The sequence below is a fragment of the Rhodnius prolixus genome, unplaced genomic scaffold (assembly GCF_049639745.1).
Source record: "Rhodnius prolixus isolate KJV_2025 unplaced genomic scaffold, Rpr scaffold_3, whole genome shotgun sequence".
Taxonomy (NCBI): domain Eukaryota; kingdom Metazoa; phylum Arthropoda; class Insecta; order Hemiptera; family Reduviidae; genus Rhodnius; species Rhodnius prolixus.
In genome coordinates this window covers 12,625,081-12,636,808 of record NW_027411603.1, presented here as the reverse complement: position 1 = coordinate 12,636,808, position 11,728 = coordinate 12,625,081, and the positions used below count along the sequence as shown (strand labels likewise).

Here is an 11,728-nt window from a genome sequence, read left to right as displayed (position 1 = left end):
GGTATTTTATTAAGTATGCACAAATATTTTTTAGTCGATAAAATAAGGTTTTCTGAGTTTCTGTTGTTTCTGAGTTAAATTTACATAATAAAACAAACTAAAATAATTTGTGTAAATGATACTGATCTTAATTGTTTTAAAAATCCTAGCCAATACATAAATAAATCTCATTCAAATTTCACATAATAACGAACTGATTTGGCAACTTTAATAATATCTAATATTTCGCAAACTTTGAAGAATACATGGGCAAAATAAAAAAAACTACACGAAATAATTTCAGTTAATGCGGATTTAATAAGAAAAAATAGTATTAAGTTTATAAATGGTAATAGTCCAAAAATGGACAAATTTCTAAATTAGAAATTTAATAATTTTGAGTTTTACTGATCAAAATATTCACCTCACATCAATTGTATTCTAGTAAGCAAACAAAATGACCAGAATCTCAGCACTGGGTATATTTTCTAGACTAGTGAATGACACCAACAAGAATTTTGCGGGGGCAATTTTTCTCTTTCAAGTACTTCAAGTTCTCCAATTGATTATTAGGAAGAGCTAGTCTCAATTGTATTTTAAGAGTGTATCTTTCCGAAAAGCTAAAGAAGACTTAGCATTTATTGACTATGACCTAGAAAGTCATTGTCATCAGTAATGTACTATCGAGCCTTATCAATGACCTAGAAAGTAGTATACTGATTTCCCAATCCCTCGACACATTCCACCGTGACAAAAACACCATCTGTAAAAATATTTTCATTAATTACATTACCATCCTAAACAGAAATGCCCTTCTTTCGAGCAAAGTTTACTTTTTTCATTTATATTTTTAAAATAGAGGTTCCTACTAACATTACTCTTCGTTTTGATGAGAAATGTAAACGGTGTTTAAAAGTTTTATATGTCCATCAGGTTTCTATTTTATAAAGTTTCCTTTTGGACATTTTAAACCATTTTTATACTTCATAATAACACAAAAAACCAATCTACTAAGAATTAATACTAAGCCAATTAATTGTTTATAACGATACATAATAAAAAAATTCTTTTAAATAAAAGTTAAAACTTCAAGACAGGAATGGCATATATCTCCTCCTAAACAAATACAGAACATTATAAACATAACGAGTCTTTCGTAATATAACTTAGTTGAATGATAAAAGAGTATAACCTAATTGGCCAAGATTGAACAAGAAAAATATGCAGTTATTTTTTAATTTTCCTTAATTTTCTTACTTATTCATACAGTACATTTCCAAATAAGATAAAACTTGGATTGATTAGAATTTACTACCCTAAGGCAAATAAATACAATGAATGTAAATAATGAATTATTAAAAATAAAAGAATACCAACAAACTGCAATATCACAAAAGGAATGTGTAAGGTTGTGCCTGAAATTCACAATTATAAAGTAACTTCCTTAGACCTGTGGTAACGAAATACAAATGAAAAATGCAATAGAAAGTTACTGCTGTTTATTCGGCATTTTCCATCAAAATTTTATACCTACAGACAACAGATACTTTCGAAACAGTATACTTTTTTCTACCAACAAATAAATGCCATTAAAGGATAGTCATTTAATTAAATTGTTACTATGCCCTACTTAATTTTAATTAATCTGTTTTTCAGTATATCAGACATAAACACCCTATTCAATCAAGAATCTACATAAAATTTCAACAACCTAGATAAAAATAAAAAGGTTTCCTGTTCTTAACATGGAAGTATTACTAAGGCTTCGTTGATGAGTTCAAAGACCCCATTTAAAAAAGCAAGTTATTAGTGAGCAAGTAAATCGAGGGCGTAGAAATCTAGAATCTACTGAAATAGTTCAAAGAAAGAAATAGTACAAACGTACAGGAGAAATTCTCAATTTTTTGTAAAGAGGGGATTTGTAAATTGATTGCTATATAATCTTAAAAATAAACCTAGCTTACTTTAATGTAACACTTGCGGGAACTCTGCAAAAAATAAATAAATAAATACATCATCATTCTGTTACTCTTCCATATTACATAGAATCATTTCTTTCTAACGAGTAACACAACAAAATACAATAAAATGAACTTTGAACTTTTGTAAGGTTTTTAAATGGACATATGCTGTCTCACTGATTCACACTTCACTTGCTAGTTATGGAAAAACATCATTTCCTTGAAAACTCCGATATAAAAGAACTTATTTAAGAATCTTCGATTCTTAACTTGAACGAGTCAATAGTATCCTCAAGAGATATAATAAAACACTAGATTACAATAAAAATACGAGAGGTATTCTTAAACATAAATTTAAGGATAGGGTAGAACTTACACTCAAACTTAAGTAACAGTAATTACGAATGTGTAAGGGATCTAGGATTCATATCGATTGTGGGTTCTATAGTGGTCACCTGCGAAAGACTGTACACATTGTACGCCATGTACGTTGGTGGATGAGATGACTGGTGAAGTTCTGTGGAAGTATAAAGCTCGGGAGGTCCAGCTTGGAGTTCTTGATATAATGGAGGAGGTGCTGGTTCTTCTGCAATAGTTTCATGAGTCCCAACATTATCAGATTTCACATTCATAATGTTTGTCACCCGTGTCGATCTACTCGTATTAATACCGTGTCTCCGTTTCATATGCTTGTTGTAATTAGGCCAATTGGTAAAATGATGCTGACATTCGTTGCAAGAATATGGCCTTTCCCCAGTATGCTGGCGCCTATGAGTCTTGAAATAAACAATTAAAATTAGATGTTCACGTCTAATAAGTATTTATTAATTTATTCAAATTTATGTTAATATTTACCGTCAATATTCCCTTAAATCTGAAAGATTTACCACAGAATTCACAAGAGAAAGGCATGGCACCGGTATGAATGCGATGATGTTCTCTTAGGGTTCCTTTTTCCCTAAATGTCCTTCCACAAACGTCACACTGGTGGGGCTTTGCTCCAGTGTGAACAGAGTGATGTTTCCTTAACTGCATACCAGTCTTAAACCTTATTTTATTTTTGTTTCTATTAACCATTGTTGTTTCATTGCACACATTATTTATTAGTGACAATAAATAACACTCTTAATTAAAATAGCAATTAATCTACCTCTTATTGCAAAGTTCACATGAAAATGGCTTATCATGGGAATGTGTTAACAGATGAGCATCCAAATTACCCTTTTGTATAAAACTTTTGCCACACTGATCACAAGTAAAGTTACGCACCCCAGTATGTATTCGCATATGAGTAACCAAATTTGGTTTTGTAGAAAATCTGAAATATCACCTTAATTATTAACACCATAGAAAAAAATAAATAAATTCTTAAAATTATTTCTTTATAAATTACCTTTTATTACATTGGTCGCAAGGATATTTATCTTTTTCTGAATCTGGAAGATGACATCGAGTATGAATGTACAAAGCGTTTTGCTGTCGGAATGACTTGCCACATTCTTGACACACGTAAGGTCTCAGGTCGGAATGTGTCATACGGTGAGTCTCCAATACTTTCTTGTTGGAGAAACCTTTACCACAATCACTACAACTAGAAAAAAAGTTAATAAATGAAGATTCATGATTATTGTTGTCATTTAATTACTGTTATTACGAATATAGCTATTAAACTTACTTATACTTCAATGCATTTCGATGTCTCTTCAAATGGGTCATAAATCCACTAAATACAATAAACAATTTGGAGCAATAGAGGCACATGTACCTAGTTTCTTGTTTGTGCTCATTAGCATGATGAAGCCGAAGTTCATCAACGTTTGGCAGTTCCTGTTTTAACAAAGGTCGTGAAATAAGTTACTTTTTAATTAAATAGGTACCAGAACTTAAGTGTCAAAAAAATAAATAAATAAATTACAAGGAGGATAGAAAACAAAAATCAACTAAGATGTATACTATTATTCCTCTCCAAAACCATCATGCAGTAATTTTTACTAACTTCGGCACAATCCGAGCAAGGCCAAGCTTCCGGCACCCAGTCTTTCGATTTTCCACTTTCTGATGTACTTTCACTGCACTCAAGTTCATCATCTTTAACGTCACCTTGATTGCCCTCCTTGATAACACTGGAAAACTCTTCTGAAAAACAGAATTCAAAGAAAACTAAGTGTATCCTTAATAAATCGAGAGTATGGTGCAACTCTCAGCAGTATAAATATTAAATGTTTAAATGAATTAGAATTAAATGATCATTTCACAAGAACATTTCATTAAAAAAAGATTACAGCGTACCTTCGTTATTTTTGCCACTTTCGTCAAAACATTCACTTTCTTCTTTAAGTTTATCATCATCTGTTTCCACGACGTATATGCCTTCGTGCTCTTCAAAGTCGTCTTCAGGCTCTTTGCACTCCTAGAAATTAAGAGGTTCAGTGAGGAATAGAAAAATTCCAAAATATAATTAATACCATCACGCCCTTACATCATCTGACACCGACAATATAAGTTCTTCTTGCTGTTCGACCTTCTCAGGATACAAGATACACAGCGTTGTCTGTGCATTCTGACTAACTTCAAGGAACTCATCAAAAGCGTCTAACTTTGTACAGCAATCCAAACAAACTGATTTTGGGAGATTAGCTTTCTCATTGAGCTAAAAATAAAAATTCTTTTAGCCAATTAATAGTACAAATGCAATCTATAACTTCTAGGCCGGAAAGATAGCTTCTAATGTGAATGTTTGGTAATTATCCAAAAACTACTAATTGGAATTCCTTAACTGTAAATAACCTAATCTTGTCCAGGATAACGGCAAACAAGTGGTGCACCAGTATATAAAGATGCACCAGAAGTGTAATAGGTTACACTTAGAGAAAATACTATATCAGACCTCTATGTTTAAACATTTCTTAATCTTTGCTTCGATACAAAGTCTGTGTCCTTCATCACCATATATAAATAGCAGGTTATCTTTCTCCAAAGCACAAAGACGGCATAACTCTATATCCTCCATTTATGCTAAAAGAATCATTACAAGATTGTCATCATGCCTGGCATTTGTAGAAATCACTTCACAATTATTAAGAAAATTAACTTTTTTAAATTCTATTGAATAGGAACTCATCAGAGACATCTTCTCATGGCGGAAGAACGTACAAATACTACACGGAACACACCATCATGAACTGTTTTGTTTTTATTTTTCCAGAATAACACGCACACGCACTCATTCCGCTCGTCAAGAATCACACTACTCTAGTACCTTGTGCCGTCTGCACTTTATTTGGTGTTCTATCGACGGCGTAACTTGAAGTTTAAATATCTTGAAATAATGAAAAAATAACTTAACCACAAAAGTTTTAAGACTTTTAATACAACTTCTAAACATATATTTTTTTAAAAAACAATAATTTAAAACTATAAATGAAACAAATAAGTTTAACTGCCGGGCTATTAAAAAAAAATTATTTAAAAAATCAGAAAAGAAATTTTAAAACTTTAATTATGAAGTTCACTTCCAAGTTTTTTTAAGAAAAGTGAATGAGGTACGTAATATATAGTGTAAATGAACAGATCTCATAATCTTCCTTTCTTACAGCCTAATTCTTAGAACTTTTTAATTTTTAAGGAAAAAAATAGCAGTAAAAAGTTAGATCAGTACTTAAACTAAACCTAAAATATCTTGTCAACTTCACAAATTAAAGTCCGTTTCTGTTAATAGAAAAATCGTAACCAAATATTTACTTTATAAATAGTATGAAAAGTAATATATTGAAAAAAAATTCATCCGAAAAATTTTGATACTAATGTTCCACTTTCGCAATTTTTTTAAATGTTGATATTTTTCTATCATAAACTGCAAGCTACAAGTGATTATATAAACTTGCCGATTGCGCTTCTTATTGTTTTAGAAACAATTCTATTCTACGAAAATTGTAACTATATCTCATGCCCATAATAACTTGAATCTTTAACTCTTTTTTATTTGTGATATAAGTGATAACGCTGAAAATATACATACATATGAATATGTAAATGTTACTCGTATATTAAAAATAATTTTACGATTTCTTAAACTGTATTGTAATTTTCTACTTCTGGGCATTGCTTGCTTTCGGCCGCAAGTTCTCTTGCAATGAAATATAAAGAGGTAGCGTAAATGATGTTTCTGGCTTAAAACAATTCCATAAATTCTCAGAACAGGGCCCTTGTCTAAGTTCTCGGCTATAATTGCCGAGGAACAAAGAAGGCAGGTAGGGTTTTCGATTTCGACAATTCCCTTGCTGAATTCTTGCAATATGGTCAAGTCCAGAAAGTCATAAAAAAAGAATTTACACACTGCAAATTTAAAAGCAGAAATCTGAAGCTTCCACGAGGGATTGATTCCATTTTAACCTTTCGCTATCTGCTGCAAAAGTTCCCAACTCGCGTCAGTTGTGTAATCAGTTCGTAACGATACTTTTACTGAGGAGAATATTTAATCAAGAGCAGGGTATTCCGTACGATGATCCCGAATCGCTCTAAACGAAATTGAAACGAGAGCTTTAGCATTAGAGAGTATTTCTGAGAAGTTAAAAATTACAATTTGGTTCACGTATACATCAATAGATCAGCCAAGTAGCTCAAGCAGAAAAAGCTGTTGTATATTCCCGAGGTTTGTGGAATAAACCTATATTTCATAATTATATCAGCCTCTGAAAAAATCAATGCAATTTGAGTTGTCTTTGTTTTTTTTCATTTACTTGCTTCTGAAAATATATATATGTATATATATATTTATCTTTATATATATTGATATTGATAAAAAATATTTTCAAAAGCAAGATTTCAAACCAAAAAATCAAAAGACACATAGTGATTGAAGATTTTTCGGGGCAAATGAATGTGTTGGAAGTGAATAATTTTAAATGAAGGTGTTTACTTAAACTAGTTATAAAGGTATATTATAATAATGTTAAGTTCACTACCACTGTTCTGATTATAACGCAGAAGTAAATTTACCTTCACTTTGCTAAACATCGACAAAACTTGTAGAAATGTGGTACCAAAGTAAAATTGATTGCAAAATCAGGAAATTTCCTAATTTTTTTTTTTTTTTTTTTTGTGAAATAAGAAACTCATTAAGACCTTCATATTTACTGAATTAGAAATAAACAAAAATAAATGTTGATTAATTTAATTAATTTTTTTAATGAGTGATTTGTGGAAAGAGAGTCACTTATTATGGATAATTAAATTTAAAATGAAGAAAACTTCGTCCAAATGGAACTGCATTACCGAAAATCTAAAATATCAATCTAAAATGTTTCGGATTTTCTTCGAGTCCAGCAATTTAAAAAGCAATAAAATAATCAAAAATTTGCACAATATTAGATTAAGTTAAAGAAAGTTAGTTTTGTTTAAGACAAATTTTAAAGAAAGGAAGAAGTGCTGCTTTGGGAAAAATCAATAATTTCAGATCCATCATTCCCAAAAAACGAAGTAACCCAGCATTTGGGAGTACTCAAAAAATGCTGCGAAAAGTTCGTACCAAAAATAATTAAGTGGAGCGAGTATTGTAATTTGGAATGAGGGAGATAATTTTTGTGAAGTCATGAAAATCTGCAATTGTGTTTATTAAATGAACAATACAATTTTGACGAAATCCATTCTCCTAGACACAAGAAGAGTTATACCCAGCAATTAGTTCATCACTAATCTTTTTTTTTAAAAAAAAATGGAACCTAAAAAAAAATATTGGCTCTAATTCAGAGAAACAATTTTGGCTATTCAAAATAACTCAAAAAAAGAAATAATAAAATAGGTCAATAAGCAATAAAAGGAAGGCTCTTAAAAATTTGTTATTTACGGCTGGTTATAAATAGTTAATTGTTTACCATTTATTCTATTCCTCAGGGGCTAATGGTTGGGAATGTGAAAGAAAACAAATTTTCACTATAAATATAAAAAACAAGGGAATTAATACTAATTAGTATAATGAATTATTAATTATAATGTGGTCACTGGTGATTCGTACAATTGGATAAATAAGATTAATCGAAAAATAGAAACTGTTATCTCTTAAGGAGTAGATCTATCTAAATAACTTTTACAAAAGATTCTTCCAAATGTGTTCTCCATGAAATTCATATTACAGCTGTCATATTTGAAAGTAATGCCCCAAGTTCGTTTGCTTCTTACAAAATAAAAAGTATAAGTGATTATAATTTTGAGACCTCGGTTCTTCAAGAGGCATCAAATGATGTATAATTATAGCATTTTAGCATTGCTGTTATCGCTAAGTGAAAAAACTAAATGAGCTAAATAACATTTTGTTTTTTTGTTTTTAAATAAAAAATGTTTTAATAAAGATGTGATAAATCAATTGTCTAAAAAATATTGCTATCACGTACGATTTTTTTACAAGAGAAGTCCTAACTTTAAAAAGAGCACAGCTATGTATGTATGTGTTTATTTGTGAAAGAGAAAAGATATAATTTAATATACTAGCATCCTGTTTAAATTTTAGCAACTTAATTTCACTTTCAGAAACACAAAGCAAAGCTATGTTTGCAATTTACTTTCCCCGAGGTTATGAAGAAATTTCTACACAAATAGACCTCTTGTTATTGAATATGATGATATATATAAATAAGTGGGTGGGTTTACAAAGTCAGTTTGAATAGCAAACACGAAATGTATTCAGCACTGTTAATTTTGTCAGTCCTATCTATCTCTTTAGCACAATTTCCAAATGGAAGACGATTGGAACCACCTGTACCTGCACTTTGTGCACAAAGTTAGTTTTGCATGCAATTTGGATAGCTTTGGATTTTATTTACTTAGTAATTAATTTATTATTAGCAATTGGTTTGAAAGTTTAAAAAGGTAAAAGTAATGTATTTATTATTTTAAGGAACAATTCATGAAAAATTCAATGGCAAGGGTTATTTTTTCTCTTGGAAAGATCCATCTACCGCGAAACAAGAAGAAGACTGGTTAGGTGTTCGGAATTGGTGTAGGATGAGGTGTATGGACTCTGTTTCTTTACAAACGTCGGCCGAAAACGATTTTATCAAAAAACGTCTAGTTGAAGGTATTAATTCATATAAAACTATGTACATAATTTTTTTTTTTTCTTGCAGCACTACTAAAATTTAATTTTCAACAAAACTAAGGAACTTTGTACATTTATCATTATGTTGTGTCCGTTCTATGTCAATCTTTCATGTATGGACGCACTTGTTTCACTTTTAAAAAATTTACTCAGATTTTAAGATACATTTTTAAAACTTTAATTTAAATTATAGATACAGAGGGTAAAAGAATTTTTATTAATCAGTACCTCGGAGTTATATAACGTGTCCATTTTTCCAAAATTTCTTTTTTTAATGTTTCTAATACAAAATTATTTTATTTTATTACACGACCATCTGTTAACGTGCATCTATGTTACTTAAGTATAATCCACCCCTACTGCTGCGCTGGAGGTACTGCTGGGGTTGCCTCCGCTTCAGCTTGTTATTCAGGCGGAGGCAAGGGCTAGTGCGTACAGACTAGCGAGAAATGGACAATGGAGGCGCATTAGCTCCTCTATTGGACACATGAATATTACAGACAAGGTCGACCCTTTGCCGGTCATGGACATGGTTGGGGACAGCGTCTGTCCTAGATACAGTTTCGAGACTCCGTTTCAGGTGATCCTCAGATCGAGGACTGAGTGGAGGGTAAACTGGACAGAACAGTGCCAGAAGAGCGTCATGTGGTTTACGGATGGCTCCAAGATGGCCTGCGGGACCGGAGCTGGAGTGATTGGGGCTAAACCTAAGGTACTCATTGAGAGTCCTCTTGGGAGATATGCCACCGTCTTTCAGGCCGAGGTTTTTGCCAATAAAGCTTGCGCTGGGGAAAATCTGCAAATGAATCTTAGAAATAGGGAGATTTACACTTTTTTCGGACAGTCAAGCGGCACTGAAGGCTCTCTCTTCCTTCAGAATTACCTCTTCCCTGGTCTGGGAGTGTAAAAAGGCTCTAGATCAACTGGCTCGGCACAACAAAGACCAACTTGAGTGGGTGCCGGGCCATGTGGTGATTGAGGGGAATGAAATAGCTGATCGGTTGGCCAGGAAAGGAGCTAGTACTCCCTTCATTGGCCCGAAACCAGTCCTGGGGATCACTAGGGGTGCAGTTCGTGAGGCTCTAAGAGACTGGATCTGGAGAGAACATGAAAAGTACTGGGTGATGCTTCCTGGGGTCAAACACAGCAAGAGGGTTATGCCCTTGCTGTGCAAACAAAGAACCAAAGTGACTCTAGGTTTGGGCAGGAATCAGATCACTCTGATTACAGGCCTAGGCACAGGGCACGAAGGTTCAGGAAACACCTGCACAAGGTAGGGCTTGTTAGTCGGAACCGATGTGCAGATTGTGCCAGGAAGAGAAAGAAACGGCCTCTCACCTGCTATTCGATTGCGTTGCACTCGTGAGACTGCGCTACGAAATCTTTGGTACCTTGAGACCAGGGGAGATTGTAGCGCAGAAGGAACTGGTAGGGAAAGCTCTCTACCTTCTCAGAAGGGGAGGTTTCACCTACTAGACTCAAGGGAAGGCACAATAAGCCTCTTGGCGGCTGCAGTGCCGTGGGGCGTGGGTCCCGTCCCGCCGAGTAAAATCTAAAAAAAAATCTACGTATAATCCACCAAAGATTTAAGCAAAATAACTCCCATGAGCTTATAAATTAGAAAAAAACGTGAAAAAATCTTGTATTTGCTCTCCCGTAAAAAATTAAAAATGTGACATAGTGTTGTGTACCTCTGAGATACTGATAGTAAAACAAGTCTAAGAGTTGTGAAATAACAAAAAACAAAAGCTTCACTAAATTTTAACGCTCAATGAGCTAATTATAAAATTCTTTTTATAGTCCATTGATTCAACGCTTATTTACATATTACTTGCCCGTTCCTATGACATTTAATATTAATGAATGAATAACCTAATAAGTTGTCAGTAAATGTCATATTAAATGTATAACTTAACTCAAATAAATTATTAAAGTGCACTACCCTGATCTAACAGGAATTACAATTTTGTTGATTAGATAAGGTTAAATACATCTGGACATCTGGGCGCATCTGTGATTTCAAAGGATGTGACAGAGCAGATCTACAGCCGAGAAGGACAAATGGCTGGTTCTGGACTTCTGATCTTCAGAAGTTGCCGCCAACTACTGATAGGAATCAAAATGACTGGAGTAATTCTGGAGGGTATGTTTTTTGGTTTTGATAAAAATATGAGAGCTGTAGTGATCTCGATAGTATAAACATATTCACTATTCTTACAGTATCAAAATACCTCAACCTGATAATAGAGAAGAATTGCAAAATGGAGCTGCAGAAAACTGCCTTGCAGTACTTAACAACTTCTACGGTGATGGTATTCACTGGCATGATGTGGCCTGCCATCATAGGAAACCTTTCGTATGTGAAGATAGTGAATCTCTTTTACAATATGTTCAGTATACTAACCCGAATCTAAAACTATCTTAAATAAGCAATTTGAATTCTGTAAATTTTTACTTTCTTGTAAATTGTAAATAGTGGAGAATTGGAAGTATAACAAAGGAAATATAGTGAAACAAAGGGAGTCTAGTTTTTTTTTGTTTTTTTAAATATAAGAATAAAGTTTTATTAAAATTACCTCAATCATTTACATCTAATCAAAAGCGCCTTCTTAGCGAGAATGGTTGATCAATATTCTACTCAGCAACAGCATTTGAGCATATGGTATCATTATTCTATCCATCTCTTCCTATCCAT

The 11,728-nt window shown here is 32.6% G+C and overlaps 2 protein-coding genes across 3 annotated transcripts; one reads left to right on the top strand and one right to left on the bottom strand.

Moving 5' to 3' along the window:
- Positions 1 to 573: 573 nt before the first annotated feature.
- Positions 574 to 5,499, bottom strand: LOC141453798 (uncharacterized). Of its 2 annotated transcripts, none has more exons than XM_074127423.1 (9): positions 5,200 to 5,499; positions 4,420 to 4,590; positions 4,230 to 4,350; positions 3,937 to 4,076; positions 3,616 to 3,767; positions 3,334 to 3,531; positions 3,091 to 3,258; positions 2,796 to 2,988; positions 574 to 2,716 (listed from the first exon to the last, which is right to left on the bottom strand). In XM_074127423.1, exons 1-9 carry the CDS (start codon positions 5,323 to 5,325, stop codon positions 2,339 to 2,341), a joined length of 1,647 nt encoding a protein of 548 aa, XP_073983524.1. In that variant the 5' UTR covers positions 5,326 to 5,499; the 3' UTR covers positions 574 to 2,338. The 2 variants fall into 2 exon arrangements, with proteins under 2 accessions (XP_073983524.1, XP_073983525.1); XM_074127424.1 differs by lacking the exon at positions 5,200 to 5,499 and adding an exon at positions 4,828 to 5,173.
- Positions 5,500 to 8,451: 2,952 nt separating this feature from the next.
- Positions 8,452 to 11,550, top strand: LOC141453806 (uncharacterized). The gene is made up of 4 exons (XM_074127442.1): positions 8,452 to 8,715; positions 8,833 to 9,012; positions 11,011 to 11,176; positions 11,254 to 11,550. Exons 1-4 carry the CDS (start codon positions 8,613 to 8,615, stop codon positions 11,456 to 11,458), a joined length of 654 nt encoding a protein of 217 aa, XP_073983543.1. The 5' UTR covers positions 8,452 to 8,612; the 3' UTR covers positions 11,459 to 11,550.
- The last annotated feature ends 178 nt before the right edge of the window (positions 11,551 to 11,728 follow it).

Coding starts and splice junctions, on each gene's coding strand:
- LOC141453798 (XM_074127423.1), bottom strand. CDS start 5,325: ATGTTTAGAAGTTGTATTAAAAGTCTTAAAACTTTTGTGGTTAAGTTA. Junction 4,591..5,199: donor TAAAGTGCAGACGGCACAAG/GTACTAGAGTAG, acceptor TTTTATTTTTAG/CTCAATGAGAAAGCTAATCT. Junction 2,717..2,795: donor GATTTAAGGGAATATTGACG/GTAAATATTAAC, acceptor GTTTATTTCAAG/ACTCATAGGCGCCAGCATAC.
- LOC141453806 (XM_074127442.1), top strand. CDS start 8,613: ATGTATTCAGCACTGTTAATTTTGTCAGTCCTATCTATCTCTTTAGCA. Junction 8,716..8,832: donor ACCTGCACTTTGTGCACAAA/GTTAGTTTTGCA, acceptor TATTATTTTAAG/GAACAATTCATGAAAAATTC. Junction 9,013..11,010: donor CAAAAAACGTCTAGTTGAAG/GTATTAATTCAT, acceptor TTTGTTGATTAG/ATAAGGTTAAATACATCTGG.